Source organism: Ipomoea nil, unplaced genomic scaffold, assembly GCF_001879475.1.
Source record: "Ipomoea nil cultivar Tokyo-kokei standard unplaced genomic scaffold, Asagao_1.1 scaffold3321, whole genome shotgun sequence".
Classification (NCBI taxonomy): Eukaryota; Viridiplantae; Streptophyta; class Magnoliopsida; order Solanales; family Convolvulaceae; genus Ipomoea; species Ipomoea nil.
The window spans coordinates 1,142,484-1,170,118 of NW_017619749.1; the positions used below are offsets into that span (position 1 = coordinate 1,142,484).

The 27,635-nt window shown below is 35.4% G+C and overlaps 5 protein-coding genes across 6 annotated transcripts; 2 read left to right on the forward strand and 3 right to left on the reverse strand.

The window, feature by feature from the left end:
- Positions 1 to 535: 535 nt before the first annotated feature.
- On the forward strand, positions 536 to 11,744 carry LOC109170204 (exocyst complex component SEC3A-like). Its single transcript, XM_019319203.1, has 25 exons — positions 536 to 895; positions 1,735 to 1,805; positions 2,800 to 2,880; positions 2,997 to 3,064; positions 3,154 to 3,256; positions 3,473 to 3,627; positions 4,247 to 4,364; positions 4,697 to 4,801; positions 4,890 to 4,991; positions 5,077 to 5,214; positions 5,715 to 5,843; positions 5,940 to 6,020; positions 6,102 to 6,176; positions 7,393 to 7,566; positions 7,682 to 7,829; positions 8,282 to 8,346; positions 8,460 to 8,630; positions 8,743 to 8,822; positions 9,445 to 9,526; positions 10,372 to 10,469; positions 10,569 to 10,677; positions 10,808 to 10,876; positions 10,974 to 11,039; positions 11,109 to 11,198; positions 11,290 to 11,744. Exons 1-25 carry the CDS (start codon positions 715 to 717, stop codon positions 11,398 to 11,400), a joined length of 2,670 nt encoding a protein of 889 aa, XP_019174748.1. The 5' UTR covers positions 536 to 714; the 3' UTR covers positions 11,401 to 11,744.
- Positions 11,745 to 12,279: 535 nt separating this feature from the next.
- Positions 12,280 to 14,308, reverse strand: LOC109169728. Its single transcript, XM_019318618.1, has 5 exons — positions 13,423 to 14,308; positions 13,263 to 13,340; positions 13,059 to 13,158; positions 12,844 to 12,971; positions 12,280 to 12,649 (listed from the first exon to the last, which is right to left on the reverse strand). The coding sequence occupies exons 1-5, from the start codon at positions 13,783 to 13,785 to the stop codon at positions 12,425 to 12,427; spliced, it is 894 nt and encodes a 297-aa protein (XP_019174163.1). The 5' UTR covers positions 13,786 to 14,308; the 3' UTR covers positions 12,280 to 12,424.
- A 746-nt stretch (positions 14,309 to 15,054) lies between these two features.
- Positions 15,055 to 16,830, forward strand: LOC109169667 (plastidial lipoyltransferase 2-like). Of its 2 annotated transcripts, none has more exons than XM_019318528.1 (4): positions 15,055 to 15,328; positions 15,418 to 15,682; positions 16,226 to 16,376; positions 16,470 to 16,830. In XM_019318528.1, exons 1-4 carry the CDS (start codon positions 15,195 to 15,197, stop codon positions 16,742 to 16,744), a joined length of 825 nt encoding a protein of 274 aa, XP_019174073.1. In that variant the 5' UTR covers positions 15,055 to 15,194; the 3' UTR covers positions 16,745 to 16,830. The 2 variants fall into 2 exon arrangements, with proteins under 2 accessions (XP_019174073.1, XP_019174074.1); XM_019318529.1 differs by having other exon boundaries at positions 15,250 to 15,331; positions 15,416 to 15,682.
- A 44-nt stretch (positions 16,831 to 16,874) lies between these two features.
- On the reverse strand, positions 16,875 to 18,606 carry LOC109169665. The gene is made up of 5 exons (XM_019318527.1): positions 18,440 to 18,606; positions 18,259 to 18,346; positions 17,830 to 18,159; positions 17,289 to 17,629; positions 16,875 to 17,199 (listed from the first exon to the last, which is right to left on the reverse strand). The coding sequence occupies exons 1-5, from the start codon at positions 18,515 to 18,517 to the stop codon at positions 16,978 to 16,980; spliced, it is 1,059 nt and encodes a 352-aa protein (XP_019174072.1). The 5' UTR covers positions 18,518 to 18,606; the 3' UTR covers positions 16,875 to 16,977.
- A 695-nt stretch (positions 18,607 to 19,301) lies between these two features.
- On the reverse strand, positions 19,302 to 22,220 carry LOC109169695 (wall-associated receptor kinase-like 14). The gene is made up of 3 exons (XM_019318564.1): positions 21,419 to 22,220; positions 20,879 to 20,956; positions 19,302 to 20,739 (listed from the first exon to the last, which is right to left on the reverse strand). The coding sequence occupies exons 1-3, from the start codon at positions 22,119 to 22,121 to the stop codon at positions 19,487 to 19,489; spliced, it is 2,034 nt and encodes a 677-aa protein (XP_019174109.1). The 5' UTR covers positions 22,122 to 22,220; the 3' UTR covers positions 19,302 to 19,486.
- Between the last annotated feature and the right edge of the window lie 5,415 nt (positions 22,221 to 27,635).

Genomic DNA, 27,635 nt, shown 5'->3' on the forward strand with positions numbered 1-27,635 from the left:
TGACAGTAAAAACTAATAATGTGACATTTCATATGGTTTTGTATATTGTGAGTGGGCAAAGTTTAGTAGTAAGTGAATAGTTTTGACAATGATTATAAATTACTCAGTTAAGCTCAAATCAATAAAGTTAATAAACCGTTTCAATTAACCAAGTTGGATGAAGTTGTTATTTGTGTCTTATTGTTAATTTGTAGGTTGAGTGAAAGCATGCGAAGTTGTTAGTGTTTTAGTGTGCATCCCTTATAAAGTCTTAACTTATGTATAATTGTATTTGAATATACTTTTTTTTTTTTCATTTTCTAACAAATTATTTAAGAGAATTCAAGGAGAGTTGTGCTCATAGAGTATTCATTATTGTAGTTTGTGTTTTTGATCACTCCTAATTCCAATTTCCAATTGATCTAAGAAAAAAGTGTACATATTTGAAAAAAACAATGTTTGTTACATGATTAACCTATCTATAAATATATTTTAAAAAATGTATGAAATGGTACGTGTAGTAGCTGTCGGTATCGTTTTTCATTGTGAAAGTACAGCGTTGCGCAAGCTCCGGGCAAAGATATACGTGTACTTTTCTTTTATCGTCATAAGTGGTCTTCAATGACTCGTGTAGACTGAATTTCTCCCGGAAAATTCAGGATCACCTTGTCCAATTCTCCTTATTGCAGGCGAGCTAGGAGGCCGGAAGAGAGAGAGAGAGAGATTAGTTAGTGAATGGCGAAATCCAGCGCCGACGATGAGGAGCTCCGGAGAGCCTGCGAGGTGGTGATAGAAAGCACCAAGCAGACGGTCTTAATGTCGATCCGAGTCGCCAAGAGCCGCGGGATCTGGGGCAAACCGGGAAGCAAGTTAGGCCGCGGTCAAATGGCCAAACCTAGGGTTCTAGCTATTTCCGGTACGCGATTTCCGTCTTTCTACGGTATTTCACATTTTCAATTGCGCCGTGATCTGACTCTAATTCCCGATATACAAGCCTTGTACTGTAAGAGACTAATGACAGTTTACATCGGAGTGCTCACAATGTCTGTGTTATGCTGGAGTTTTATAGCTATGGTTTTAGCATTTGATAGGCGCCTTGCTTTGATTATAACGGGACTGAAAGTTAAAATCTGTATTTCAGATAATTGTTTTGTGCTTTCTATAGAAATTCCAGTAGTGGATATAAATGTCAATCAGTAAGCTTGCCGATTTTAAGTTCAATAATCTGTAAGAAGTTCCAGTTATATTTGTTTGATATAGTGAAGGAAAAATAAATAATAATCTACTAAACTCTAATCTTAATACTAATCTTGTTACAGTAGACTATCTTGATGCTATGTCTCCATTCAGTTCTACTAAGACCTTGAGCACTTGAACTCCAATCCTAATTACTTTTTTGAGTTTATCCAATATCCACCCAAGTTGTGGTGTTCCTCCTTATCTACTACGGAGTATCTCTCATTACTCATTATCACTGTTGCAAACTGGCACATCTTAAAGTTTGTGATGCACTTATAGGAATCATCTTAATCAAAATTGTCTCCACCTTGCTTTAAATGAAGTCATTTCTGATATGGTCCTTTCGCATACTCCTTCACATCCACCTCAATTAGAGCTATATTTTATGCATTTTCCTTATTTCCCTCCCTGATTATAGAGTGCTTTGATATATTTCTATTGTACAATTATTCCAGTTGTCAATTTATTAGCTTTGCTTTTATTTATTTAGTTAACCCTTTCTTGTGGCTTATGCAGCAAAAGAAAAAGGTCAGCAGACTAGAGCTTTTCTACGTGTGCTAAAGTATTCCACTGGAGGTGTTCTTGAGGTAATTACCTTTTTTTCTTAGTAATTTATTTGGTGATTTTCCTAATCAGTTTCTTACATGTAAACTCATAGATTATTAGTATATAAAATATATCGATGGTTTAGTCATTATAGCATATATATATTGGCATGAAACTGTTAACATAGGTTCTAATATTGCCGATGGTCTTTAAAATTATGAAATGAAAACTTATTTTGTTTTTACCTTTTTATGCAGTTAGTATGTTTGAAAACAGAGCTGTTGTATTTCTAATTCAAATATAGTAATCAACAAATCTATTTTTCCCGTTTGGCAAAGAGCTTTTTGCTTTTTGAAGCAGAATTAGAGGTTTGTCTGGGTAAAAAAGATAATTTTTGTGTGTTGTAACAATTTTTAAAATTAGTTGTTTGAGCTCAAAATACTAATTTGAAAAAGCTTGTTTGAGGAGCTTTTTTTTTTTTTTTTTTTTTTTTTTTTTTTTTTTTTTGTAGTATAAATGTCAAATATGTTAAATGACAACCCTACTCATAAGTTGTGAAAATTTAAATGCATTGCCTAATATTTTGGTAGGTGATATTTAAATAATAAATTATTAAATTTCACTTATTTATTTATTTAATTAATTAATTATTTAAATAATTAATTAAATAATTATATTCTCATAAAAATAAACTCATAAAGATCTAAAAGTGTTACGGAGTATTAAAAAAGAATGATTATCAACGATAAAATGTACTCATGCCCTTTTATATCATTTTTCAAATTTAAATAGCTGACAACTAATTTGGCTGGCATTTAAGCTAATACAATGAACTAACGTTGCAGGTAATAACTAATTTCCAACCAGGATGTATGTCTCTGCCTCTCTGAACCCATTGATAATACTCGTCAAAAGCAGTTTATATTGATTTAAATGTTTAAAAATAAGTGTGTCTTGAATAAATGTATTCATGTCAAGCACATTTTCTTTAAATCAATGCTTAAGCTAACAATATAATTACTTATGTGCCTTTAGCCTGCCAAGTTGTATAAGCTGAAGCATCTTTCAAAGGTGGAGGTTGTAACTAATGATCCAAGTGGCTGTACATTTACTCTGGTGATTCTAATTTCATAACCTTTTGTTATTTCTCCTGTGAATTTTGGCTTAATTAATGATATCCATATGTAGCTGCCCAGCTGAAAATCCTTAATTTGATGATCTCATTGCTATAGGGATTTGATAATCTTAGAAGTGCATCTGTAGCTCCCCCTCAATGGACAATGCGCAACGTTGATGACAGGTGCAGTATCTCATTTGAGTAGCTGAACTTTGTCTTGATAGTTCTATGTTGATCTTTTCAGTAATCCAGTGAAATATTTATGTACTCAGGAATCGCCTTTTGCTTTGCATCTTAAACCTCTGCAAAGATGTATTGGGCCGTCTCCCAAAGGTTGTTGGGGTAGACGTGGTAGAGATGGCACTTTGGGCGAAGGTGCTCATTAAAATTTTCTTCACTTGCTTCAAGCCTTCAATCATGTTGCATATTATTTAAAAATTTGTCTTTTAGTATATCACTTTCCAAAAGAAATTACTCTCTAATGATTGACATTCGTGTCTAGAAAATTATATTTATTCCTCCTGTCTTAGAAACCTGCACTTATTAATTAGTTTTACAATCATAGCCTTAATATGTATACATCTAATGCAGGAAAATACACCTGCTGTAATTAGCAAACAAAAAGGTGGTAACCTTCAAGCTATGCCTGTGGCTGCCGTGGAGGCAGAAGATGACATGAGAGTGACTGTTGAAAGGGAACTTGTGTCGCAAGCTGAGGAGGAGGATATGGAGGCTCTTTTAGGCACGTATGTAACTTTTTTCACTCTTTTCCTAAAAGTGACTTATTCTCAGGATTTAGTTAGAGATTTAAATGGCATTTATACTTCATATGCCTCCTTTTTGGAGCCTCTACTTTTTCAAGTCTCAGTATGACCTGGGATATTGGAGTGAAGTAAATAGTGGCTAGTTTATTTGAGTTCTATAGTTAAGTTTATTACTGCACAAAGGAGGAGAAAAGGGATATATCTGCATTCTAACTACATTCTAGTAACGGTTTTTGCTGCTGTTTATTATAAAACACTGTAGTTTCTCAACACACACACAAACTCTGATACAATTTCACTTTATCACTGTAGTATCTGATATCTGTTTTTTATTTAATTTTTTTTTTCTTGTGTAAAATAATTCTTCTAAGTTGCATATTGTTTCATGGAAGTGTAGTACTTCCCCCACCCACAACATTTTGGTCACTTGTCTTGAACTTTGTTTTTCTAAATCCTATGCTTCTTTTCCATTGTCAAATTTTAAAGATTTGGATACAAGCCCACTTAATTTGTATCTTACAAAAAGTCTTCCTTATTGTTTATCCTTTGATCTTAACATGGTTCTGACTATGTCTAGAGTTGTATCATGTATGATCTGCAGTTATGTCATTGGCATTGGTGAAGCTGAGGCATTTTCTGAGAGGATGAAGAGAGAACTTCAAGCTTTGGAAGCAGCAAATGTCCATGCCATATTGGAGAATGAGCCTTTAATAGATGAGGTGACAATTGCAAATTTTTTGAGTGTTATCATCAGTTTGCTGCCTATATTTTAGTTCCATGCTTCTTACTCCTTTTCTTTATATACAATGTTGTAATATGTATTTGCATGTCCATGTGTAATTTTTAAAATATGAAATTAATTCATAATATGCATATAGCTTCAGGGACTGTCAGTACTGATGTATCATGCAGTCATGCTTCATATCTTCCCCCTAGGTTTAATTTTTTTAGATCATAAAACAATGCCTTTGAAACAAAGTTGCTTGTATCCACTTCTATTATTGTTATTTTTATTATTATTAAACTTAATTGTATATTTCTGGTTCTACAGGTACTACAGGGGCTTGAATCTGCTTCTAGTTGTGTTGAAGACATGGATGAATGGTTGAGCATCTTTAATTTAAAACTTAGACACATGAGAGAAGACATCGAATCGGTAGGGAACTTCTGCATTTCATATCTAATTTCATATGCCCACCCATGCAAGTGATTTATCTGCTTGCCCTCCTTTGTACTTTATGCAGATAGAAGTCCGCAATAACAAGTTGGAAATGCAGTCAGTAAACAATGAAGTATTGATTGAGCAACTTGATAAGCTTCTTGAAAAATTACGAATTCCTTCTGAGGTGCTTCTCTTTTTTCTTTAGTACAGATTACACAACTGATTACTAATGCTTTTATGTTTTTGCCTAATAATTTTCCTTGTCTCAGTATGCAGCAAGTTTAACCAGTGGTTCATTTGATGAAGCACGCATGCTTCAAAATATTGAAGCTTGCGAATGGTTGACCAATGCTCTACGTGGCCTTGAAGCACCTAATTTGGATCCTAGCTATGCCAAAATGCAAGCTGTATGTACATATTATATTAGTTTCTCTTACCTCTCCTTTAAAGGCTCATTTCTCAGCACTGGGCATAAATAACATTGTAACTAATGTAGAGAAAACAATAGTGATTTAGGTGTGCATTCCTCTTAATGAGAATAGCTAATATTTAGTGACATTTGTTGAATTATTTAGTGAAATAGGTAGTAATGGTTGTAGCACTCAAAAAAAAAAGGGTAGTAATGGTCATGCTCTATGTAAAGTATTTACAGGATCTTTGACCTGTATATGTTACCCAGTCAATTCCTAAAATTCAATTGAATCATTTCAAGGCTAGGGTCTATTTATGTATTTGGAAGGTTTGAACCTTTGTACAAGTGTTGTTAATTCAAGTTTTCCTTACCTCCAGAAACCTCACTTTGCATTGAGCAATGTCATTTTGCCATACCAGTGATCTTATATATGTGTCTCATTTTGTAAAGAAAATTGTAAGTTGCTTATGAAAATGCTTTTGAACCTCTTAATAGGTAAAAGAGAAGCAAGCAGAACTTGACAAATTGAAAACTACTTTTGTTCGTAGAGCTTCTGAGTTCTTGAGAGACTACTTTTCTAGTTTGGTTGATTTCATGATAAGTGATAAGAGTTACTTCTCTCAGGTACTCAGTGTCTCCTAAAATCTCCTATTTTATGGTCATGATGTTTATTTTTCCATAATTATATTGTTGAGAACTGCTCATCATGTAATTTAACAGCGTGGGCAATTGAAAAGGCCTGACCATGCCGATCTACGATACAAGTGTCGGACGTATGCTCGACTTTTACAACACTTGAAGGTTAGATAAGGATGTATTATATAATTGCATTAAGTTATAGAACACATGTTCTTTTATTTAATTATTATCTTTCATGTGCAGAGCCTTGACAAGAACTGCTTAGGCCCTCTAAGAAAAGCTTACTGTACATCCCTTAACTTGCTTTTGCGCCGTGAGGTAAGTTAGCTCATGAACTTTGTGAAATTATCTTGAAAGTTTTTGATTTTTATTTGCCTACATTTGTTGGAGTAATTTCATTCCTAGTCCTTAAAGTTTAAATTAAATTTCAATTTGGTCCTGAATGTTTTTTTATAGTTTCAGTTTCGTCCTTAATATATGGGATTGGTTTCAACTAGATTTGAAGGCCAATTTTTTAACATGTGAACAAGGACAACTTTGGTATTTAGTAACATAAGTTCACCCCCCACCCCCCCTCCCCCCCACCCACCCGCACGCACACACACACACCTTCCCCTTCATCTTTGTTATTCTCTCTCCCATTCCCTAGTGGCCTAGTCTACCAGCTAGTCACCTACACCCAACCCTGCAACTTTCTTTCATCTTAACAACCATTCTTTTATCGTCTTATTGATCATGTTATGTAAGAATAATGAGAAATTTGACTCAGTTCATTCTTTTTCTTCTTCTATAATGTTGTTCACTTTGCACATGTTTTTAAGAGCTTTGTGTTTTTTTTACTAAGAGAAATGTCCATATTTGCTCTTTAAACTAATTTAAAGAAAAGAATTCAGGAAGGGCCAAAGTTTTAGATTCTTGGAAGAAATTATACATAGTTAAAATCCAAATGTATGTGAACCTTCAAATGTTTGTTATTGTTGAGAAGACAAGGAATTGAAGTTAACAGGTGAAAAAAAAATCCAGACTTGTATTCCAATAGCAAATTTATTTAATTGTATGAGAATGTTTGGGAGAAGGGAAAGAGAACTAAAAATGAAAAAGTAGAAAATAATGTTGAAAACAAATCAAAAGCATATATTTATGAAATATCAAGTTTTCCTTATCCATTTGTAATATAATTGGTTGGAAATATTATTGGCATCTAATTGGAATGTATGGCATAAATTCATGATTAAATTAAAACTATTAGAGCATTTTTAGGACCATTGAAACTTAGCTTAAACATTTAGAACCAAGAATGAAATTTACTCACATTTGTTGAGTTTTCAATGCTATTAGCTGCTTTGAACGCCTGCGGTCTGCCTTCTGTTAATTTATAATGCATTGTTCATTTCTAGTCCTTTTTAGAATCTCTCATGAGATCATATTTGCCAACTAGAATGAGTAAACTCTTGGCATTTTAGTGTGTCTGACTGTTTAGGAAAACTATGGTCTATGGTGTTGTTTGTTACATTGTGCTGTTGGTTCTTTGCAGGCTCGTGAGTTTGCAAATGAACTTCGTGCAAGTACAAAGGCATCAAGAAATCCAACTGTATGGCTTGAAGGTTCCACAGGTTCCAGCCAGAGTGTGAATAATGCAGACACTTCTACTGTGTCAGAAGCATATGCTAAAATGCTTACAATATTTATCCCACTACTTGTGGATGAGGTTACACTTTGACTTTCTGCAGCATTCTCTGTGGGGTGCATCCCTAAGTGCTGACTTGTACATATTGTGTATTATTATTGAGTCTCAATTAAACCTGTATTCCTAAATTTTGCAGAGTTCTTTCTTTGCACATTTTATGTGCTTTGGAGTTCCTGCACTTGTTCCTCCAGGAGGAGTTGCCAATGGCAATAAAAGTGTACAAGATGAGGATGATGATGATGATTTAGGCATCATGGATATTGATGATAATGACAACAAAGCTGGTACTTCGTCTCCCTTTTAATGTTTTTATTCGTTAGTTTTTATTTATATATGAAGAATGGACTACTAATTTATTGGTTTAGCATCCATTGCCCCAATTGGATTATTTGTCCAAGTTGAGTGCATGTGTCTTAGACTTTGTTCACTGTATTAAGCTGGATAGTATCATTGCAATTCTAGAAGAGAGAACAGGGGGAGGGGAAGGGTGGGGGCTAATGGACTACTTAATACTATGGTTTTGCCATTTCAATTGGCATTTGAAAAGCTGCTCTTCTGCTTATTGTAATAAGTTTCTTGAAATAGCTTATGAAGATAAACTCGAAACAGTTTCTCAAAAGCAATAAACTCTTTTCATAAGTCTATCCAAATACAGTAAAAAGTTATAGTAGTTGATAAGCTGAAAAGTTCATCCATGGAACTACTAAACTGTGCACCTTTTTTTTTTTTTTTGCAGGCAAAAGTTCATCAGAGCTAGAAGCATTAAATGACTCACTTCATGATTTGCTTGATGGAATACAAGTGACTTTTTTTCTTTTAAGTTTTAACAATTTCTTAATTGATTGTTGTTAAATATTCTGACATTGAATATATCCTGAGATGAATCTCTTTTCCCTTGATTTTATGTGCTTTAGGAAGACTTTTATGCTGTGGTAGATTGGGCATACAAGATTGATCCTTTACGCTGCATATCAATGCATGGAATCACAGAACGGTATATTTCTGGTCAGAAAGCTGATGCAGCAGGGTTTGTTCGTATCTTGCTTGATGACCTGGAATCTAGAATTTCTATGCAGTTTAGCCGTGTAAGCTTTTGCATCTTTTTATGCATGTACCTATACACACATGGTCTTATAATAAACATTCAGAGGTTATGAGTATTATCCATGTACTTTTTTTTGTATGCTTGCATTGCAGTTTGTAGATGAAGCTTGTCACCAGATTGAAAGAAATGAGCGGAACGTTCGACAGTTGGGGGTCTTGTCATATATACCCAGGTAAAATATATTCCGTTTTGTCCTCAGGAATATGGCAGTCAAACTTTTCGGTTATTCAGTTTTTGACTATCAGACAGGGCAAGATGTTATACATTCTTACCCCAGTTGTGGGGAAAAAATCATTTCTACAGGGGTTCCATTTTCAGAGAGAAACATAAATAGGAGACATATTTTATTTCCACCAATGCTCCTTGGCTTAGTTGGCTGAGGTGTGAAGCCTTCTAGACTTAGAGTTCAAATGTAATTTATTTTACCCCATTCCACACTGATGTAAAAACAATAACAACAGCAATAACAATAATAATCATAACCTTTTCTTGTAGGAAAGAAGGGTGCTACTTCACCACCCACTTTTATGCTTGTTTTCACTACCAAGTATTTTGAACTATCAGTTAAATGCCGCTCTCTTCATTATTTTTAGTAAATGGTCTTGAGATAGGGTTAAGTGGTACTTGTATTCATTTATTTGATGTATTTTTTTCTCTTAATCTTGTTTGCACATGCTTGTATCCTCAGCTGTATAGTAATATGATCTCACTGAAATCTATAAGAAATTGGATTTATGAAATTATATTTCCTGCACTCTGATGTACATTATGATTTGTGTACTTTTTCTTAATAGATTTGCTACACTTGCAACCCGTATGGAGCAATATATCCAGGGACAGTCAAGGGACTTGGTTGATCAGGCATACACTAAATTTGTGAGTTCTCTTATTTTCTGTAGTGTTTGGTGCTCCTGTCAAGGGTGCCACAAAATGATATGGTACAGTGGTTCAGGACGATCAGTAATGGGATAGTCAATTCTTTCTTGAGTGGAGTGGTTTCTTCTAAATAGCTCAAATGATAATATAACCCTTTCTATGGTCTAGTTCTCGTAAACAACATAGCATTGGAGAAAGCATTTCTAGCATTGCTCTCTATTCTATTTGGAATGGTTTTAATTCTTTTCACTCTTTTTTTATTTTTATTTTTTATTTTTTAATTTTAATTTTATTATCAATACCTGGTAATAATGCCATGTGCCCAAATGCAAACATGGTGTATCATGGTATATGGCTGTTGGCTGAAGAAAAGTTCACATTGATTAAACTAATTTTTCACTTTTGATCTTTTAAGAAAATATTCATTACAAATGTATTGAATGTTCACACATCATGTGCCCTGGCTCCCCACAGGCCATGGTTGCCTTGGTTGGTCTCTATTTACTTTGAACTTTATTATTATTATTATTATTATTATTATTATTATTATTATTATTATTATTATTATTATTATTATTATTATTATTATTTATTATTATTATTTTTAAATTGAAACTTATATCTTCTTGAGGTTAACTTTTATTTCCGGGAATGTGTGTGGCAGGTTTCTATTTACTTTTAACTTTATTTTTTTAAAAAAATTGAAACTTATCTCTTCTTGAGGTTAACTTTTATTTCCAGGAATGTGTGTGGCAGGTTTCTATTTACTTTTAACTTTATTTTTTTAAAAAATTGAAACTTATCTCTTCTTGAGGTTAACTCTTATTTCTGGGAATGTGTGGCAGGTTTCTACAATGTTTGCGACTTTAGACAAAATTGCTCAGGCTGAGCCAAAATATGCAGACATTATGCTTTTAGAGAACTATGCTGCATTTCAGAATAGGTAATCTCCTACTGATGCACCTTAAATGTATTGGGTATTGTAATACATCATTCTGATACCATTACCATAAAAATGCTGATGGGAGATAGTTGCTTGCAGTCTGTATGACCTGGCCAATGTTGTGCCCACTTTAGCAAGGTTTTATCACCAAGCTAGTGAGTCTTATGAACAGGCTTGTACACGTCACATCAATGTGATTATATATAATGTACGTCAACCAACTTTCATAAATTATTGTGTATTATTTCCTTCCACTTTGTTCTAAATTGTTCTGTGTGCAAATTACTTCATGCCCTAGTTTTGCTTTTTAAGGATGCCTATCATGAAATTCTCTGCAGCAATTTGAGAGACTCTTCCAATTTGCGAAAAGAATTGAGGATTTAATGTACACGATCACACCAGAAGAGGTTAGTTGCCTAAACTGAATTACTGTCCATGTTCTCCACAAGTTATGGACAGTAGCTGTCAGCCAAATTCTGGTATTGATATGTTTAAAAATTTCAGATTCCATTCCAGCTTGGATTGTCTAAGATGGATCTTCGGAAGGTTGTCAAATCTAGTTTATCAGGGGTAAGTCAATTAATAAATTCTTACAACTCTAGATCTGAAGATGTTGGTGATCATAGATTGGGTGTGCAGGTTGACAAGTCCATCACTTTGATGTACAAGAGATTGCAGAAGAACTTAACCTCAGATGAGTTGTTGCCTTCATTGTGGGATAAATGCAAGGTATATGTCGTAAACTGGATACCTGTTTGCTGATATCCAAAAACAATGTTCTGTTTATCATCTTACTGAAAACTATTTTTATTTCTGGCAGAAGGAGTTTCTGGACAAGTATGACAGTTTTCATCAGCTCGTAGCTAAGATTTATGGTGATGAGGCCATCCCGTCTGTTACAGAAATGAAAGGAATCCTGGCATCTATGTAACCGTATTCGTTGTCCTGTATATTTAGTTATATTCTTTTTTGAACTTGAGACCGAGTCTTGCCGCTAGACTACACAACTCCCGGCTTCTTTTCTGTTTTGTGGAGAATGGGAAAAGGGGCTTGTAGATGTGCCTTCTGCATTCGGTTGTGTTTTGTATATGTTTTTTTTTTCTTTTATATATTTGTTGGGTCTATTCTCTTGTAATGTTTTTTTTTTTTTTTTTTTTGAAAACTTCTCTTGTAATAGACGGTGTAGTTTCACCAGAGCCAGTTGAGTAGAACTTGTACGTGTATATCTTTCTTGGCTTAATTTATACGGAGTATCATTTCTACTTGTGAAGACAAGTTGTATCTACTTTCTTTTCCATAATTAGTTAATTACTATCTCGAGGGTTGCATTGGGTAAATTTTACTTTGTAATTTTAGTCGATAAATGATTACAATGAGGTAAATCAACCTAGTTGTTCATAGTTGATCGGCTTAATCAAGGTCATTAGGCTGTTCACATTTTAAATAAAATTTGAAATTTTGTAATTATCAAGTTAATGTTATGATCAATTTGGCTGCAATTATTTCAAATTATAGTATTCTTTCCATCTTATACTTGATAGATTGTTTTGATTAATGAAGTTTGACTGAAGTTATTTACAATTTAATTTTTTATAATATTAAGTTTAAAATTAGTATATAAAATGTATATATTTACAAACTATATTAAAAGTACTATTAAAAACAAACAAAACAAAATTTAAAATTATAAAAAAATGCTATTAGAAATAAACAACGAAGAAAAAGTTGTTTTGACCCATAGATAGTGAGTTTGACAAATAAAATGAAACATATAGAGTATTTCTTTAATGTTTGATTTTTTTTTTGAAAATTTAATGTTTGATTTAATTTATATTAAATGTTGAAATAATAAACAAAATAAATGATTCCTATTCTCATTTACATCCATTATTCTATAGTGCTTTTGGCTTCCCGACACTCCGACAGCCACATACATAATTAGCATTTTTTCTTGTCTATGTATCGGCTGCTGCGGTTCCGGTGCTAAGTTTGGAAAGAAGGAAGACACTGGCCGACGAAACAAACACAACTGCGGCGAAACAAGCAAGATCCAAGCTGCTAACCAAAGGTATTTCTTTGAACTTCTCCAGCACCCCAACCTGGAGTATCATTATCACAGCATGCCCGATTTTCGACTTTGCCTGCATAACTGACCGCATTCCAACCTTCTCCGGGAGACTCTATAAGAGACGCAAAAATAATCACCATAACATCATTTTCGGGGTAAACCAACTTAGGTTGTCCATAAACAGCTCAAGCCAAGAAGGCCAATAATAGGCCATTCTCAATCGGCGTCGAACTTGGAACCTAGTGATTATCAAGCCAACAACCTGATCAACTTGGTTGGGTTGTCTCAATAATGAAATATTCTTACCTTGAGAGCAGGAAGCAAGTGTGAGCCTGGAAGATGTGGCATTTGGTCTTTAGAATTGTTTGATCCAACAAACATGACATGCAGTCCTATCCCGAATGTAAGCATAGCTGTTCCTACCAAAAACATGTCTGCAAGGAAGGGGATACAGATTCACTTCTCTGGGTTTCCATGATATCCCAAATCTAAGCTTTGAATAGGAAATGGAATATATATACCAATGGCTTCTATTAACAGGGGCACAAGATGGGCTTGGTTTGAATGTTGTGAGACTGCATGAAAATACTGGAAATATGATTCCACGATTATGTAACAACCCTGCAAATAAACATCATTTCCTTTTACAGATCCTTCAGTTTAATTTCCTAGTAGATCGATCATGCAATCTTGAAATTTGTACAACCAATTAAGAAAGAACTAACCTCAAAAAAGCACAGAACTGAACCTAGCAGAGACCCTGCAACTGCAAACCAAGTAAAGAATCGGCAGTCTACTATAGCCTGCAAATTAAAACCCAGATCTCATTTACTCATTTGGTTGCCCACATTCTTTTAGCAATTCCAGAAAACAGACAATATATACCTTCTCCATCAAGATCTGGGCATGCAATTTCTTTGGCAGTCTGATGGTAATCATTCTCAATCTCTGAAACATTAAAGTTGAGATCTTTCCTAATAAAAAACCCAAATCCAACAACCCTTTCTCTGTCTTGGGCTCTGGAGTAGTGACTAAACAACTTGCTGAGGTTGCTGCAGCTGCGACCACCTTGGTTGCTGATTTAGGTTGTTTTTCACCATCTCCAATCCCCTTCTCCCCTCCAAACCCACCTTTGCTTACAAATCTAGCAGAAGAGCCTTTTGGACCATAGAAAGAATAACAAGATTGAGAATTTCCAATACCCACACACGGCCTTGATGTTCTTAGCAGTCTTCCAGTGGCTGCCATTGTTGTTAGCTTGGAAAGGTTCCAACTTTTAGCCTTTCCTTTACTAGTCGCTAGCTAGCTATTACAAAATTTCCACAGCCCAAAAGTCGTATAAATAAGGTGGATTTCTGTTTCCCAGATTTTTGGCAGCTGGGAGCATATATAGAAGATTCGTGGCATATTAACTTTCTTTTCAATTTTTTCTTTGCTTCTTCTTCTTCTTCACTTTTCTTGGCATGCAAGGGGGGTAGGAATAATGGAATTTTCCTTTATTTTACACTCGGCGGCTTACGTGACAACTGAACGAGTAGGGCCACAAGCAGCCATAGCCGAACACGTGGCGTTTGACATCTTTCCTTAGAATTGTACTGGTCGACTCCTGTGGATCGTCGGCTTAGTCATACTATGAAATATGAATCTGGAGATTCCAAGAAATGATTCCTTTTTGTTGTGTCACGTGCCATATTACATGGAGAAAACCACACCGTCTCCTAATACTTCCAACGCCCGCCGGCCGCGGTTACGTGCTGCCGACGCCCGCCTGTGGTCTCATGAAGATGCTACTATGTTCCCATCAAATCTTGTTTCTTTTCGGTTCTATTCCTCATCTACTTGGCCAACTAAAAAAAATTTAACCCTACTTTAGAATGGAGGTGTGGGTTTATTCTAACCACATTTTTTGTCCTAGTCTTAATTTATAAGTGTTATAAGCTTTTAGTCTTTATTTTTAAAAACATTCATTTTGATTGGTTATTCATCAACAAAATTGTTTAATTAAATAGCTTTAAACACAAGGCATTTTGATCTACACAATGCACAGGTAATATATGCATAATGCACAAATAATGAATTTTTGGTCAAGCTTAAGTATGCTTTAACTGTAGGATGCGCCTTTAAAATTGATCACTCACGCCAACCTAACTGGTTAACATATATGTAATTGATTACCTTATTTTGTATTCACAAGTTCCTTTCAAATACTGCAGTCACATAATATTAACACATTAGAATTTGATGACCCTTATTGTATTTATATAAATTTCTTTTTACAGTTGTTATGTGCTTTAACTTAAAAACACAATTTATGTTCTAGAAGTTCACAATTTCAATAATTAAAAATTAAAATACACAATTTATACGTCGTTTAGGATCAGGGTTCACTTTGCAATGTGGACACTGGTCCATGGTATAACAACTCCATATAAGGTTCAGATCTCTCTCGGAGTAAATCAAGCCCTTTTGAATGAAGCCCAAATGTACAGGCCCATAAGTCAAAAGGGCCCATTTTTTATTCTTGCTTTGAAAGCTCCGTCCTTGAACAATCACCGCAAAATTTGTTTAGTTTTACATTTGATTTTCGCTGATTTCAACTAGGAGTTGAACACAATGGACTACAATTCCCGCTGATATTGATTGTTTATGTGCGGAAAATGATTGTCTTGCCAAATTCTGGTTTCTGCGCAACTCTAACTCGGCCACCTATACATTCATGTAAGAAAAACCGAAGCACCGATTCTGTCACTATCTCAAGATCAACGTCATTCAAGATTGAAGCTAAAAGACGGTAATTTTTTTCTGTCCGTAATTCTCTCGAACGCTTGGTGTGCGTGGCTTTTTTCACTCGTGGGTGTTTCTTTTTCTCCTGAAAACCAGCTGCGAGTGCTATGATATGCACAAGGAGCTAGTCCCCTATGCTGATGCCTGGTCGTTGCAGAAGTCCATTGTCGAGGAGAGAAAAACACTGGTTCAAAGAAATGAAGATTTTGTAGACAGCCTGATTGTTTTGCAGCACCATCCGGTTTATACCTTGGGAGCTGCCGGTTCAGAAGAATACTTGCGTTTTGATCAAAAGAATGCTCCTTTTGATGTGTACAGAACGGAACGTGGTGGCGAAGTTACATATCATGGGCCTGGCCAGGTGCATTCTGCTTTGCCCGCCACAGTTTAACTTATTCCTATGCCATTTTTGTGTGGTTGAGAAATTCTTGGTATACCATGGGGTATCTTAGTAGAAGCTAATATTCAATTATTGAAACTTTGGATTGAATGGGTTGAAAGTTTCAGTTTAGTTAGGCTCTAAATCTAGATGTTGATGAAAGCCTTGCCCTGTTGCATTGGCATTGATGTAGGGATGATGATTAATTAGGCCTCTGAGATCCATTTCTGATAAGTGATAACCTCAAGACTTTGCTATGTGCTGTTAACTTCAAAGATTATACAGACTAATTTCATAGATGTGTGTGAGTATGAATTGATATTTGGGACTTGTTTCTGAAATTTATTTGGTCCGGTGTCCAGAAATTAGGTCAGAGGGATCAAATGTGGCAAAGTTTTAAAAGTCGTGGGACCAAAAGTGGAAAAAATTCTTCTGAAAAAGATATACATTGCAGTTCTATAGATGTGAGAGCAAGAATTGATATCTGTGATTTGTTTCTGAAATCTATACATTGTGGTTCTGTAGATAGTTATGTACCCTATTATCAATCTCCGTTACCAAAAGATGGACCTTCATTGGTACCTCAGGGCACTGGAAGAGGTGATAATTCGAGCTCTTTCTTCATCGTTTTCTATCAAAGCTTCACGGGTTGAAGGTTTGACTGGTGTTTGGGTTGGTAAGACCGTAATCTCTTTCTAGTTTGTAAGCTCTTCTAATGTTATTTTTCAGTGCTGCATGTTTTTGAAATATGTATGTCTTGTTCTTTCAGGAGATCAGAAGCTAGCTGCCATTGGCATTAAGGTTTCTCAATGGATCACATTCCATGGCCTAGCACTCAATGTAAGCACTGATTTAGCAGCTTTTCAACGGATAGTGCCCTGTGGAATACAGGATCATCGAGTTGGAAGCATAAAGGAGCTGCAGAGTGGAGTTTCTTCCAATTCATGCAATAAAATTGATGATTCTCAACTAATGGATATTGCTTACAAATCACTACTCAACGAGTTTTGCGAACTTTTCCAAGTTGATCTTTACTATAAATAACTCAAATACTCAATACAGTTATTTGAAAGATTAACTATTTTCAGATTGTTAGTTCTTGATTTTGAAGTGTTCTTGAATCTTTGTTATCTTACTGTGTTATGTTATTCTGAAATTGGAGACAAACATCATCTGTTAAAAATGCTTTTACTATGAAAAATAGGGTCAAATACTTGAATCAGAAAAATCCTTTTTCAGCAAAAGACACAAAAAGGAAACTGCATCTTCTGCAAATGCTAATAGTTCTCAGCAACAGGCCTAGAAGGAAAGAGTCTTTGAAGAAAGGTTAACAAAGACCAAAGGCAAACCACACCTAAGACTTGGAAACTCATTATCTGCGAAAACAATGCTGCAGTTCTTTGAATGAACTCATCTGTCACATTAGGAAGCGTTCTCGTGGCTAACACTAAATCCTGAGCAAAGCTCATGCCTCTGCTCAACTGGTAGAGCCTATAAACCTGCATGCATTACCAGAATGTGTTGTTCTCTGTGCTTTTACTTCCGAAAGAAAGCAACTGAATCTAGATTAGTTTGAGAGAAAAAATACCTCGAAAATAATTGGGACTAGAGGCCAACAAGACGATTTATGTTGTCCAAGATACCTCTCGAATGCATACTGAACAAGACAACCAACTAAGAAAGGCGTTATTCCAACCAAGGCTGTTGTACCAAGCACCGGCCAGGTGACAAGAAGCACAATAAGCGGGAGAGCTATCTTAATGCCCATTACAACGAAGGCCGAAGGTAGATAACCTGGAAGGCCAGTTATCAGGCTCCACCTCTTTGCACTAAACTCCAGATATGGCTTCTGAACTTGGTCAGTTACAGAAAGAAATACCCCTAATCCGATGTAGAACATAACGTCTGAGATCAATGAAGCCAAAATTTCTGCATAAACATCAAACACTGAACTCAGTAACCAACTATAAAGGACTGCCCTTGTTAAGGTGACATGAAATATAATGTTACTTGTCAATTCTCATGCTGCATAAAAAAGGCGGTAAATATGAAATAAAACTACCAAACGTCAGCAAAGAAATGAAGATTGCTGTAACTAATGGGTACTGCTTATCACACATTCACACTACCTGAGAAAACCTCATTCTTGATGCCATCAACAGCAAAATAAACAAGAAATGGGGGAAGCAAAAACGACGAGATTAGTGCAACAGGGGCAACAACCCACAGAAAAGATTGAGCTTCTTCCCCAGAAGGAGCAGACTCCAATTTTCTTTCTTCCACCAATTGGTGAGTCAGCCCAGCAAAAGAAACACAACCTGTTTTACCCTGAAATGGTTCCCACCCACTAATGCCATTAGCAGCCACACTTCTATTTTCTGTTTCAGAGGAACTCAACTTCACAGATGAGCTTGAGTTAGACAGGCATACTATTGCCCCATTCCTTGGCCAAGAATTCACTGTAAATCAGATAAGAAATCAATAAACCAAAAAAAAAAAGTCTTTAGCTTTGAGCATTTATACTAAACCAAAGTGGCAAAGGAAGCCAGAGAACATACATTTCAACTCATACCGGAGCAGAGGGGTTTGCTTCCTCAGTCTTACGTGGCTCTTAGACTGTTTCCCTAATGAAGATGAAGGAGAATCCTGCAAAACAGTGTTTACAAAACATTTTGAGACAGGTAACCATTAGAAAACAGAAAAAGCAGAGAATTGAGAAATTAGAGTAGAAATACTCACGGCGTGAAAGTGGAAAGGAGAAAACTTGGGGGCAGACACTCGATTGTGAAGCAAAGCGCAAGCACATTGCAGCTCCATTTTCGCTTTCGAGGTTTTAGGGGTTTCGCAATGCTTAAACCCTACCCAGTCCGAACTTAAGGTTCACTTTACCAGTTAGACTTTCTTAAAAATTTTCATCTTTATTTGCCCACCTTATTTGTTTCCTTAATTCATTGTGATTTTTATTGGTTAAAGTCACAATGTAAAATTAATTTAGTCTATATTTTTAATAACAATTACTAATTTCTCTAATTATTAAAAAAAAAAAAAACTAGCATAAACAGCTCAATTGATCACAAAAGTGAAGTTTGAAAATAATGATTTAGAATTGAGTCTCACCAAAGGTTCAAGCTTCTCTATTCAGCTGAGTTATCATGATTTGTTTCCTCTGTGCATGTTCGGAAAATTACACTTTAATTACATTTGGTCTTTGACTATTACAATTTTTTAATTATGTGCATGACTATATAATTGGTAAACTTTCGCCAAATCCGAAAGGAGTACTGCATTTGCTTCTTCCGAAAAGAGCACTACAATTGCTTCTTTCGAAAGAAGCACTTCTCGCAATAGTTGATCGGCAAGACCAAATATGATACAAATTATATTGTCAATTTTTGTTCTCTTGCTAATTGTTTGAAAAAATTAGGGCTAAAAAAACATGCATAGTACACTAAAATAATATGGGAGTTCTGGAAACTTAGAATTAATTTAGCTTAACCTAATGTATCCAAAAAATAATAATAATATACACACAGGATAAAATAATATAGGGTTTCTAAATTATAAGAAAGCATCCCTTTCCTTATCTTTAAGCAGACCAGTGTGCATAAAACTAGCAAAGCTATAATCTTTAGGATGTATTGTATGGAGAAAAGAATCATATACATACAGGAAGCTAAGCCTTCAAATTACAGAGAAAATTGGAGTCAGTTCTTATGCTATTAATAACATATATACTACAATGGTGCTAAGTAATTTGGCATGCACAAGCTCATCTTCTTCACAGCTTTAAACAGGCAATGAAATCGATCGTTTGAATCGCTGCATTGCCTGATTGATGAAGCTATTTGAGGAGGGAGAGCTCTGTTCACTCAGCCATGGATCCTGCACAGAAACTGGAGAAGATTCTGTCACTTTCTCAGATGGCTTCATGGTTGAAAAGCTCAGAGGCTTCTCACTGGCATCTGAAGATGAACGAGAGGATGATGATGAAGATGCTGTGATGATGCTATCTTCTGAAATCCCCCATTTACTCAGCCTCATCTGTTCCAGTTCTATGGCCACTTCCATCATTGAAGGCCTCATGTCTCTGTGAAATGCCAGACATCTGAAAGCTATTTCTGCAACTTTGTTCACTGATGAAAGTGTCCATACATCTTTCTCTGCCTCGATTAATGGATCGATGATCTCGAGTAAACCCCCCTTTCCTATTTTATCAACTGCCAGAGCTGCCAGATTGACTTCATTCTGGGGTCTAGTGAAGTCCACCGCCTTCAATCCGGTTATGATCTCGACCAGAACTACCCCGAAGCTGTACACATCGCTCTTATCTGACAGATGAAAGTCCTGGTGATATTGAGGATCGAGGTAGCCCGGGGTCCCTTGTGGGGCCGTTGAGATGTGGGATGATTCGATCAACCCGAATCTTGATAGCCCGAAATCTGCAACTTTCGACTTGTAGTTGTAGTCGAGAAGTATGTTACTGGACTTAACGTCTCTGTGGTATATGGGAGGATGCATGGCGTTGTGGAGATAGGCAATGGCTTGGGATGTTTCTGAAACAATCCCGAGGCGAACGGGCCAGGGAAGCCCACTCCCTTTCTCTCGTTGCAGATGCTGGGACAGGGTTCCATTAGGCATGAATTCATAGACGAGAATCTGTTCCCCTTTCTCTATGGAACATCCTAGGAGGCGAACGAGATTCGGGTGGTTTACAGATGAAAGAAGCTTGATTTCATTGGTGACTTGCTCAATGCTGTCTGTGTCTCTGTGCCTGATCCTTTTGATTGCTACCCATTCATCATTATCATGTAGCTTCCCAGAATAGACTGTTCCATAAGCTCCATCTCCCAGTCTTCTTTTATCTGAGAAATTGTTTGTGGCTTTCTCGATATCTTTGTATGAATAAACTGGAATGGTGATCCCAGTAGTTTCGCGCAGTTCACGCCTTCTTCTGTTCCAGTTCTTCATAGCTAACCTTCTGCGAATTATGCAGCATATTAGCCCTACACTAACCATTAATGCAGCTCCTGCAATCACACCTGCAAACAGAAGAAAAAAAAAAACATTATTTTAACTCATAAAATACATTATCTTATCCCAAAATGTTAATTATTTGGGCGAAACAATTTTTTTTTTTTTTTTTATGTCTCCTGATGATTAAAGGAATGAAGGGTTTACCTCCAATTAAAACACCAATTCTTGTCTTTCCTCCACATTCGCCTAGCAGGTACTTGGCAGGGTTGCATCTTGTGTCATCTGTATAATATTTGAGAAATGGAATCAAATTTCAAGAATGGGAAGTTCTGTTTTTTCGATTATTCTTAGGAACAGTATTCCAATTTCCAAATGTATGAACAAACATTAAACTTTCTACAGTTGATGATTGCCACACTATATATGAAGACTTTGACTGAAGCTGGTGAGACCCAAAAAAAGTTAAATTGATGAACAGAAATGAGAATCAAGAATCCAAGATGAAGAACATAAAAATAGTTGAATCTTTTCATTTTGTCAAAGTGGATGCCCCCATTAGTTTTAGCATTCATTAATGATGTCTGTTTCTCTCTTCACAATTTTCAAACTTGGATGATCTACTCCTACGTTTATTAGCAAACCATCTTGTCAAAGTCCAACTACCCAGGAATGGAAATATATAAAATATTCATTAAATCATTGGTTTTGGAGTGATAAATAAATGAATAAAATAATAAAATTTACCTCTCCGGCAGCCGGAGCCACCCTGATAGCCATCTCCGGTGAACCCTTCAGAGCACTGGCACCGGAAACCCGGTTTTCCGTCTCCGGGCGTCCTCATTGTGTTGCAGTCTGCATTCTTAGAGCACCGGCAGTGCCCTTGAAGCCACCACCCCAGCTCAATCACCTGGATATCTAAAGAAACCGCCGTAGTATTAGCGGCGGCGGCGGGGGAGGAGATGGCGGAGAACAGGGACTTGCACCCAGTTCCCGTCAAATTTTCATATCCAATAAACCCTCCGGTCATATGTGGCTCCGAGAAACAGCTGATATTGTCCTTCCCACAATCCTGGAGCTCGAACTGCGTCTGGATCATGGTTGAAGGGATCATACACTTCAGCTCCGGCGAGCTACAATTCTGCAGAAGTATCCCGTTGTTGGACGTGGGGGCAAAGTTCTTGCCGAACAGAGGTTTCATGGCTTCAATCCGGCGACCGCATTTCGCCGGAATATTGATCATTATAGTGTCGGGAGTTAACTGGTAGACCGGGAATTCGCCGATGGACATAGTTCCGTTGGAGGTGCAATTCAGAAGGATTTCGCAGCCGGAGGAGAAGCCGAACGGGAACGGAAGTTGCTTTAAACCATCACCGCAAGATCTATTGCATGTAGACGACCCAAAAACCATGGCTGATTGAAGAAGTAAAAGTATCAGAACTGGTATCATTTTTCAGCATATGAAAATGAAGTCAGATGAGTATGAATAACAATTTAGTGATCGAGCCAAAATCCCCATATAAACTATAGTTAATCACTATTTCCCCAGTTCCACCAGTCAAATCAAGAAGAGTAATAGACAGCTCATATTAAATGCCGGTGTTCGGGTGATTCAATAGTTCAGCCAACAGGCCAAATACAGATAGTGCATACAAGAGATCTGTCCACTTTAAACATAATCCCCACACAGTCATTCCTGAGATTCAAACCATTGAGCTAATTTAAATTTGTCCATAATCTTATCACATGAGTTATTGATTATTGTGTAACTAGGAAACATAATTATCAAAACTGGTTAAATATGTGTACACTTTATTACATGAATACTAACTAAGTTCTGGATGGGTAATGGGTTAAACTAATTATAGTTTTGTTTGGTCGTTGACCAAATGGCTTTTACAAGTTGTAAGTCAAGAGGGAAGGTAACAATTGTTGTTGGCAATCAATTTGTCAGATGAAATGTGAAACATATAATAATGACTAATGGAGAAATGGTACCACAATAAATAATTCTTGAAACATATATACATAGTATTATGATCCACTGCACATGCATAAACATATGTCCAAATAATGGATAATTTTTGTCATCCATAATGTCAGGTCATAAAAAATACTAATAAAAAATGTCTAATTATATTCCTTGGCATATGGCAAGCTAGGCCTAGAAAGGTCAAAGTTGGATGATTCCATTCATTTCCTTAGAATATAATATACAAAGCATAATATATATATATATATATATATATATATATATATATATATATATATATATATATATATATCATTATTATTATTTTTTCGTTAACTAAGATCTTATCTGTCTACTATTTTGTAATTAACAATCAGATCTACTCTCATTTCTCATTGAAAAAAAATAATCACATATCCTAGGTAATCAAAGTCAAAAATGTACAAAGTAGGTGTTTAAGTACACATTTGAATTGACCCTGCCATATATATATTTAAGTAAAAAAATTACTCTAATATACTCCGTAATTGGCAAGGTGCAGCCATGGACTTCCTTAGTTTCTAATCTAATGCATAATTAGGTCACTGCTATTGGCCATTTTATGTGGTGGTTAAATAACACAGACTTTACTGCATGTATTAGAAAAGTCGAACCTACCTTATTAAAAAAGAGTGCATTATATTTTGATTTATGATCCCTTACTAGAAGGTGTGTATGTTTTGGGTAAAGTTCAGAGATAAACCAACTTAGATTACTAATAGCTAATCAGTTCAAAACGAAAAGACCAATAGATTATCAAACTTGGAATCACGCACAAAAATATACCAATACCCGAAACCAACACAAGTGTGTAGGTAAAAAATATCTCGAGGCACGAGATAATTCTCTCTTAGAAATTCGGCAAAATAACATTGTAACTTCAGGAGTAGGGGTGCCTCCTCACAAAGGGATTAATGCAATGACTAAGCTCGGACAACTATTCACCAAAAACACAGGTCTCCGAAAAATCATAATATCATATATTGGGGACTGACGCCTTCTTAGTCGTGGCATGTTGACAGGAGAGCGGGCCACCAAAGTCTCAGTGATCGAACAACGGCCTTAACTATAATGGTCTTAAAGTAGCTAAAATTCCTTGCCCAGTAAGTTCCCACCCGCATAAAAAGCCTACGTGATTATCAAGTCAATCGTCTAACCAATTCGACTAGGAATTGCCCCAACTTGCTTTACACTACTATTAAGGCTGGTAGTAAATGGAGCAATAAGTGGTGGGAATTGAAGAATTCGTCAAATATGAAGTCCAACGGTATAATTTTTTTGTACCCGTTAATTAGACGAAGCGCCAAGATATTCCATGGAAAAGAAAGGGGGGACATGAAAATATAATGACAGATCAAACAGGCAATCAAGAAAACGACATGGATAGGGCTAAGCAAGTGGGTTAATGGACAACATGAATAGCCGTACGTTGTATTCATAATAGAAATAAATAAATGGAACAACCGCGGAACCACTTGCATATGAGTGCATTACGTGGGTGGCACGTCGTCGACATGAAGACAAACGGACGACAACCCTCCGAGGAAGGGAACGATATCGGGACTTTTTTTGTTCATTCATTATTGATGATATATATGTATGGGTTTTAATTTGGTTGCATATATCCTTAATTCCGATATTTGTCGTGAATCATAGTGTTATCCCACGCATGCTTACATTTGATGATTGATTAAATCCAATGATGCCATGACATTATGTTTATGGGAGACTAGAGAATCACACTCATTACAGTGACTCATTACATTATGATATGTACAGAGATAAATTCTACTCATGTGTAATGATATACAAATTACTCAATAGAGATAAATTACACTAAAAAACTCTATGCAACAAGCTCAACTTAGAAAGTGTTAACAAGAATTTAATTCGTAAGCTTTATGTACGAAACACATGCTCCACCCAATCGCAACGTAAGGTTATGATGGACTTGACCATGGGCTAATAAAAGAAGCCCATTATTGTTATTTGATCTATGCGGCCCAAAAATAAAGTATTTTGAAGAATAAGATACAATTCAATGCTTATTAAATGGTCATGGTGTTAAGTACCTTATGGTTCAGTGGTATCAAGTTGCTTTGTTAAGTATCTTGTGATTCAATGGTATCAAATTGCTCTCTTATATGAAGGTTATAGGTTTAAACTTCTGGATGCGAGAAAGTAGTTCAATATTGTACAAAATTGATTGAATGTTGATTAAGTTTACTATTTGTGTGGATATATTTTGATGCATGGTCTATAGTAAAATTTGCCAATACAATTCAGAACTATACTTTATGGATCACTTTCAAAACCTTATGTGGGCTGTGATGGGATTTGGTATATGGTTTCAAAACAGTAAGGCCCATTAACTAGCCCTTAGGCAAATTATTGTGTGGACCATGATTTACACAATTGTGTAAAGCATGAATATCAAGTACATTTTTAATATATTAAAAGTACATTATTTTTGTATATTAAAAATGTATTTTCAAAAAATGTATCTTATGTACATAAATAATGTACTTTTTTTTTTGAATGCTACTGGCTCTATTACAATGTAGTATTTGTTCATTTACTTTTTCAACCTACTGAAACACAAAGAACCAATAACGCCTCCACTGAGGCCTTCCAAATAATGTACCTTTAGTATATTAAAAATGTACTTTTTATTTATGATCCACACAATTGTGTGGCCATGGTCCATGCAATAATGATTGCTAACCCTTCGACTGTTGCACACTTGCACTGTCTTTCCATTTTGAGATTTGCGTACTGGCATTACTCCTAGTTGTTATACCATAGACCATGGTCATAAATTATATATTTTTAGTATTAGAATTGTAAACATGCCTTATTACTCCTGCTCCATGGCTATCCTTATCCTCTCAGAAATATATGACAATTTCACGAAGATGTTAATAGGTGAAAATGTCTAAGAATTGGAAATGCTCTATCTTTGTTTATGCAACAAAAAAGAAATTGCAATGATCATAGTATTTCAAAATGACAATGAAGAATCTTAATAGGACAATGGGACAAAGCTTTTTCCCAATTTATGCATTTTATTTCTGCACGCAAAATATCAGAGTTCTGAATATTTCTTGGTATTTTCCAAGGAAATTCAACATCCTTGGACATAGATGAAGATATTTGTATGTACAGCTTTGATTTTTTGCTTATGTTGTCTTGCCCATTTTGGAGATATGTAAGTTCGTGTCAAAGAAATAGAGGGTCTATCCATTATTAGTAAGCCATACACGTTTCGTTCATTAGATGTACAATGTTTGGGAAGGAAAAAGAATCTAATGTAATTAAAACACCAAGAGAAAAGTTACAATTATTAATCTTATTTACAAACAAAATTTAATTTTCGTGTGGTTGAACTTTAAGTTTTTAAGGTATGAACGTAACGCAATTGACTAGAATCATTGGATAGAGATAATATTGATATAAATGAGTGATGTATAAGTTAAACATTTTTTTTTTATAATATTGATAATATTAATTTAAACATTTTTTAGACTTTGTGAAGATGAATGTTCAACCGGCTCAGAGGGTCAAGTCTAGCATCTCGCTATTGAAATGTTGCGCTGTAAGTATAAATAAATAAAATTATGTCTTCACTAATAGTTATAGTTTTTGAGGTAGTGGTAATCACTTATCCTCTCAATTGGTACGTATATATTGGCCCTGTTTGATAAAATAGTTAGCCTATCAGCTATTTTGGCTTATTTGACCATTATTAATTACTTGTTTAACTTGGTTAAAAAATAAATATAAGTGTTTGGTTAATTAGGTTTTTTTGTAACTCTAAAATGCTAAAATTCAAAAAGATGATCAAAACAAATTTTTCAGTTAGCTTTTTGAGAAAAGAAATTATATCAAACAGCTATTAACTAACAATTAATTTACTAAATTACTAAACACCCTTCTACAATCAGCTAATGTTAACTAGTTATACTCGCTAATTAACCCAATCAATTAAGAGCTAACAGTCATTTACCGAATATGACCTTATATAATTGAGAGTGACAAATCTAAGGAAGAGGATTATTGACAATAACGCTTGATCTTGAAAATGAAAATATTCATGTGTATGAGTTAAGTTTGATTGATGGGACGCCTAAGGGTTAGTACTACTTTACCTACTTATTATAAAGAAGAAAATGAAAATTGATTTTGAAACAATAGTAGTGCTTTTTCCTTAAATGGAAACCACTTAAAGCAGAAGCCAGGGCTGATTGACCCACTGTACAGTGCACCTTTTATAACTGCTCCTGATTTTCTTTCTTTAAAGAAAGAATTCTTCATACTATATGATATGATATTCCTTGTGTCATTTCCGATCTTCAGCATCCCTCGACCGTCCAATGTTAAAAAGCAAACCTATATAGTACATGCAACATTTCATGATCAATTATGCATGCATGTTCACCCCAAAACCCTCACCAACCAAGCTAGCTAGTGCATCACCTAATTTGTTGCTACCACGTACATATAAATAATAGGAAATTTTCACCACATGGGTGCCATAATACAAAAGTATATAGCTAATAACATCACACTACTATAAAAATTTTAATTTAGTTCTTAACAAACTTTATGCATTTTATTATGAGGGTTAAACTTGGGATCTTGTGATTATCAAGTTAAATGTCCGATCAATTCAACTAGGATTACCATTTTTGATTTAATTATTCTTTCCAAAAGGTTGAACTGGTAACTCAACTGAACATGAACCACAGAGGCTAGACCTGTGTTTACTGTGCACAAAGAGCCCCCTCACTTTGAGAGGTTGCTCCTACAGTGCCGCATGTGAGACTCGATCCTTGGTCATTCTTTCCAACTTTCACCTCTATGACCAGTTGAGCTGCCCATACATGCTTATTTTTTGATTTATGGGAAACCCGTCGCACTATCCAAAGATGCACTTTAATTTGATAAACTCGC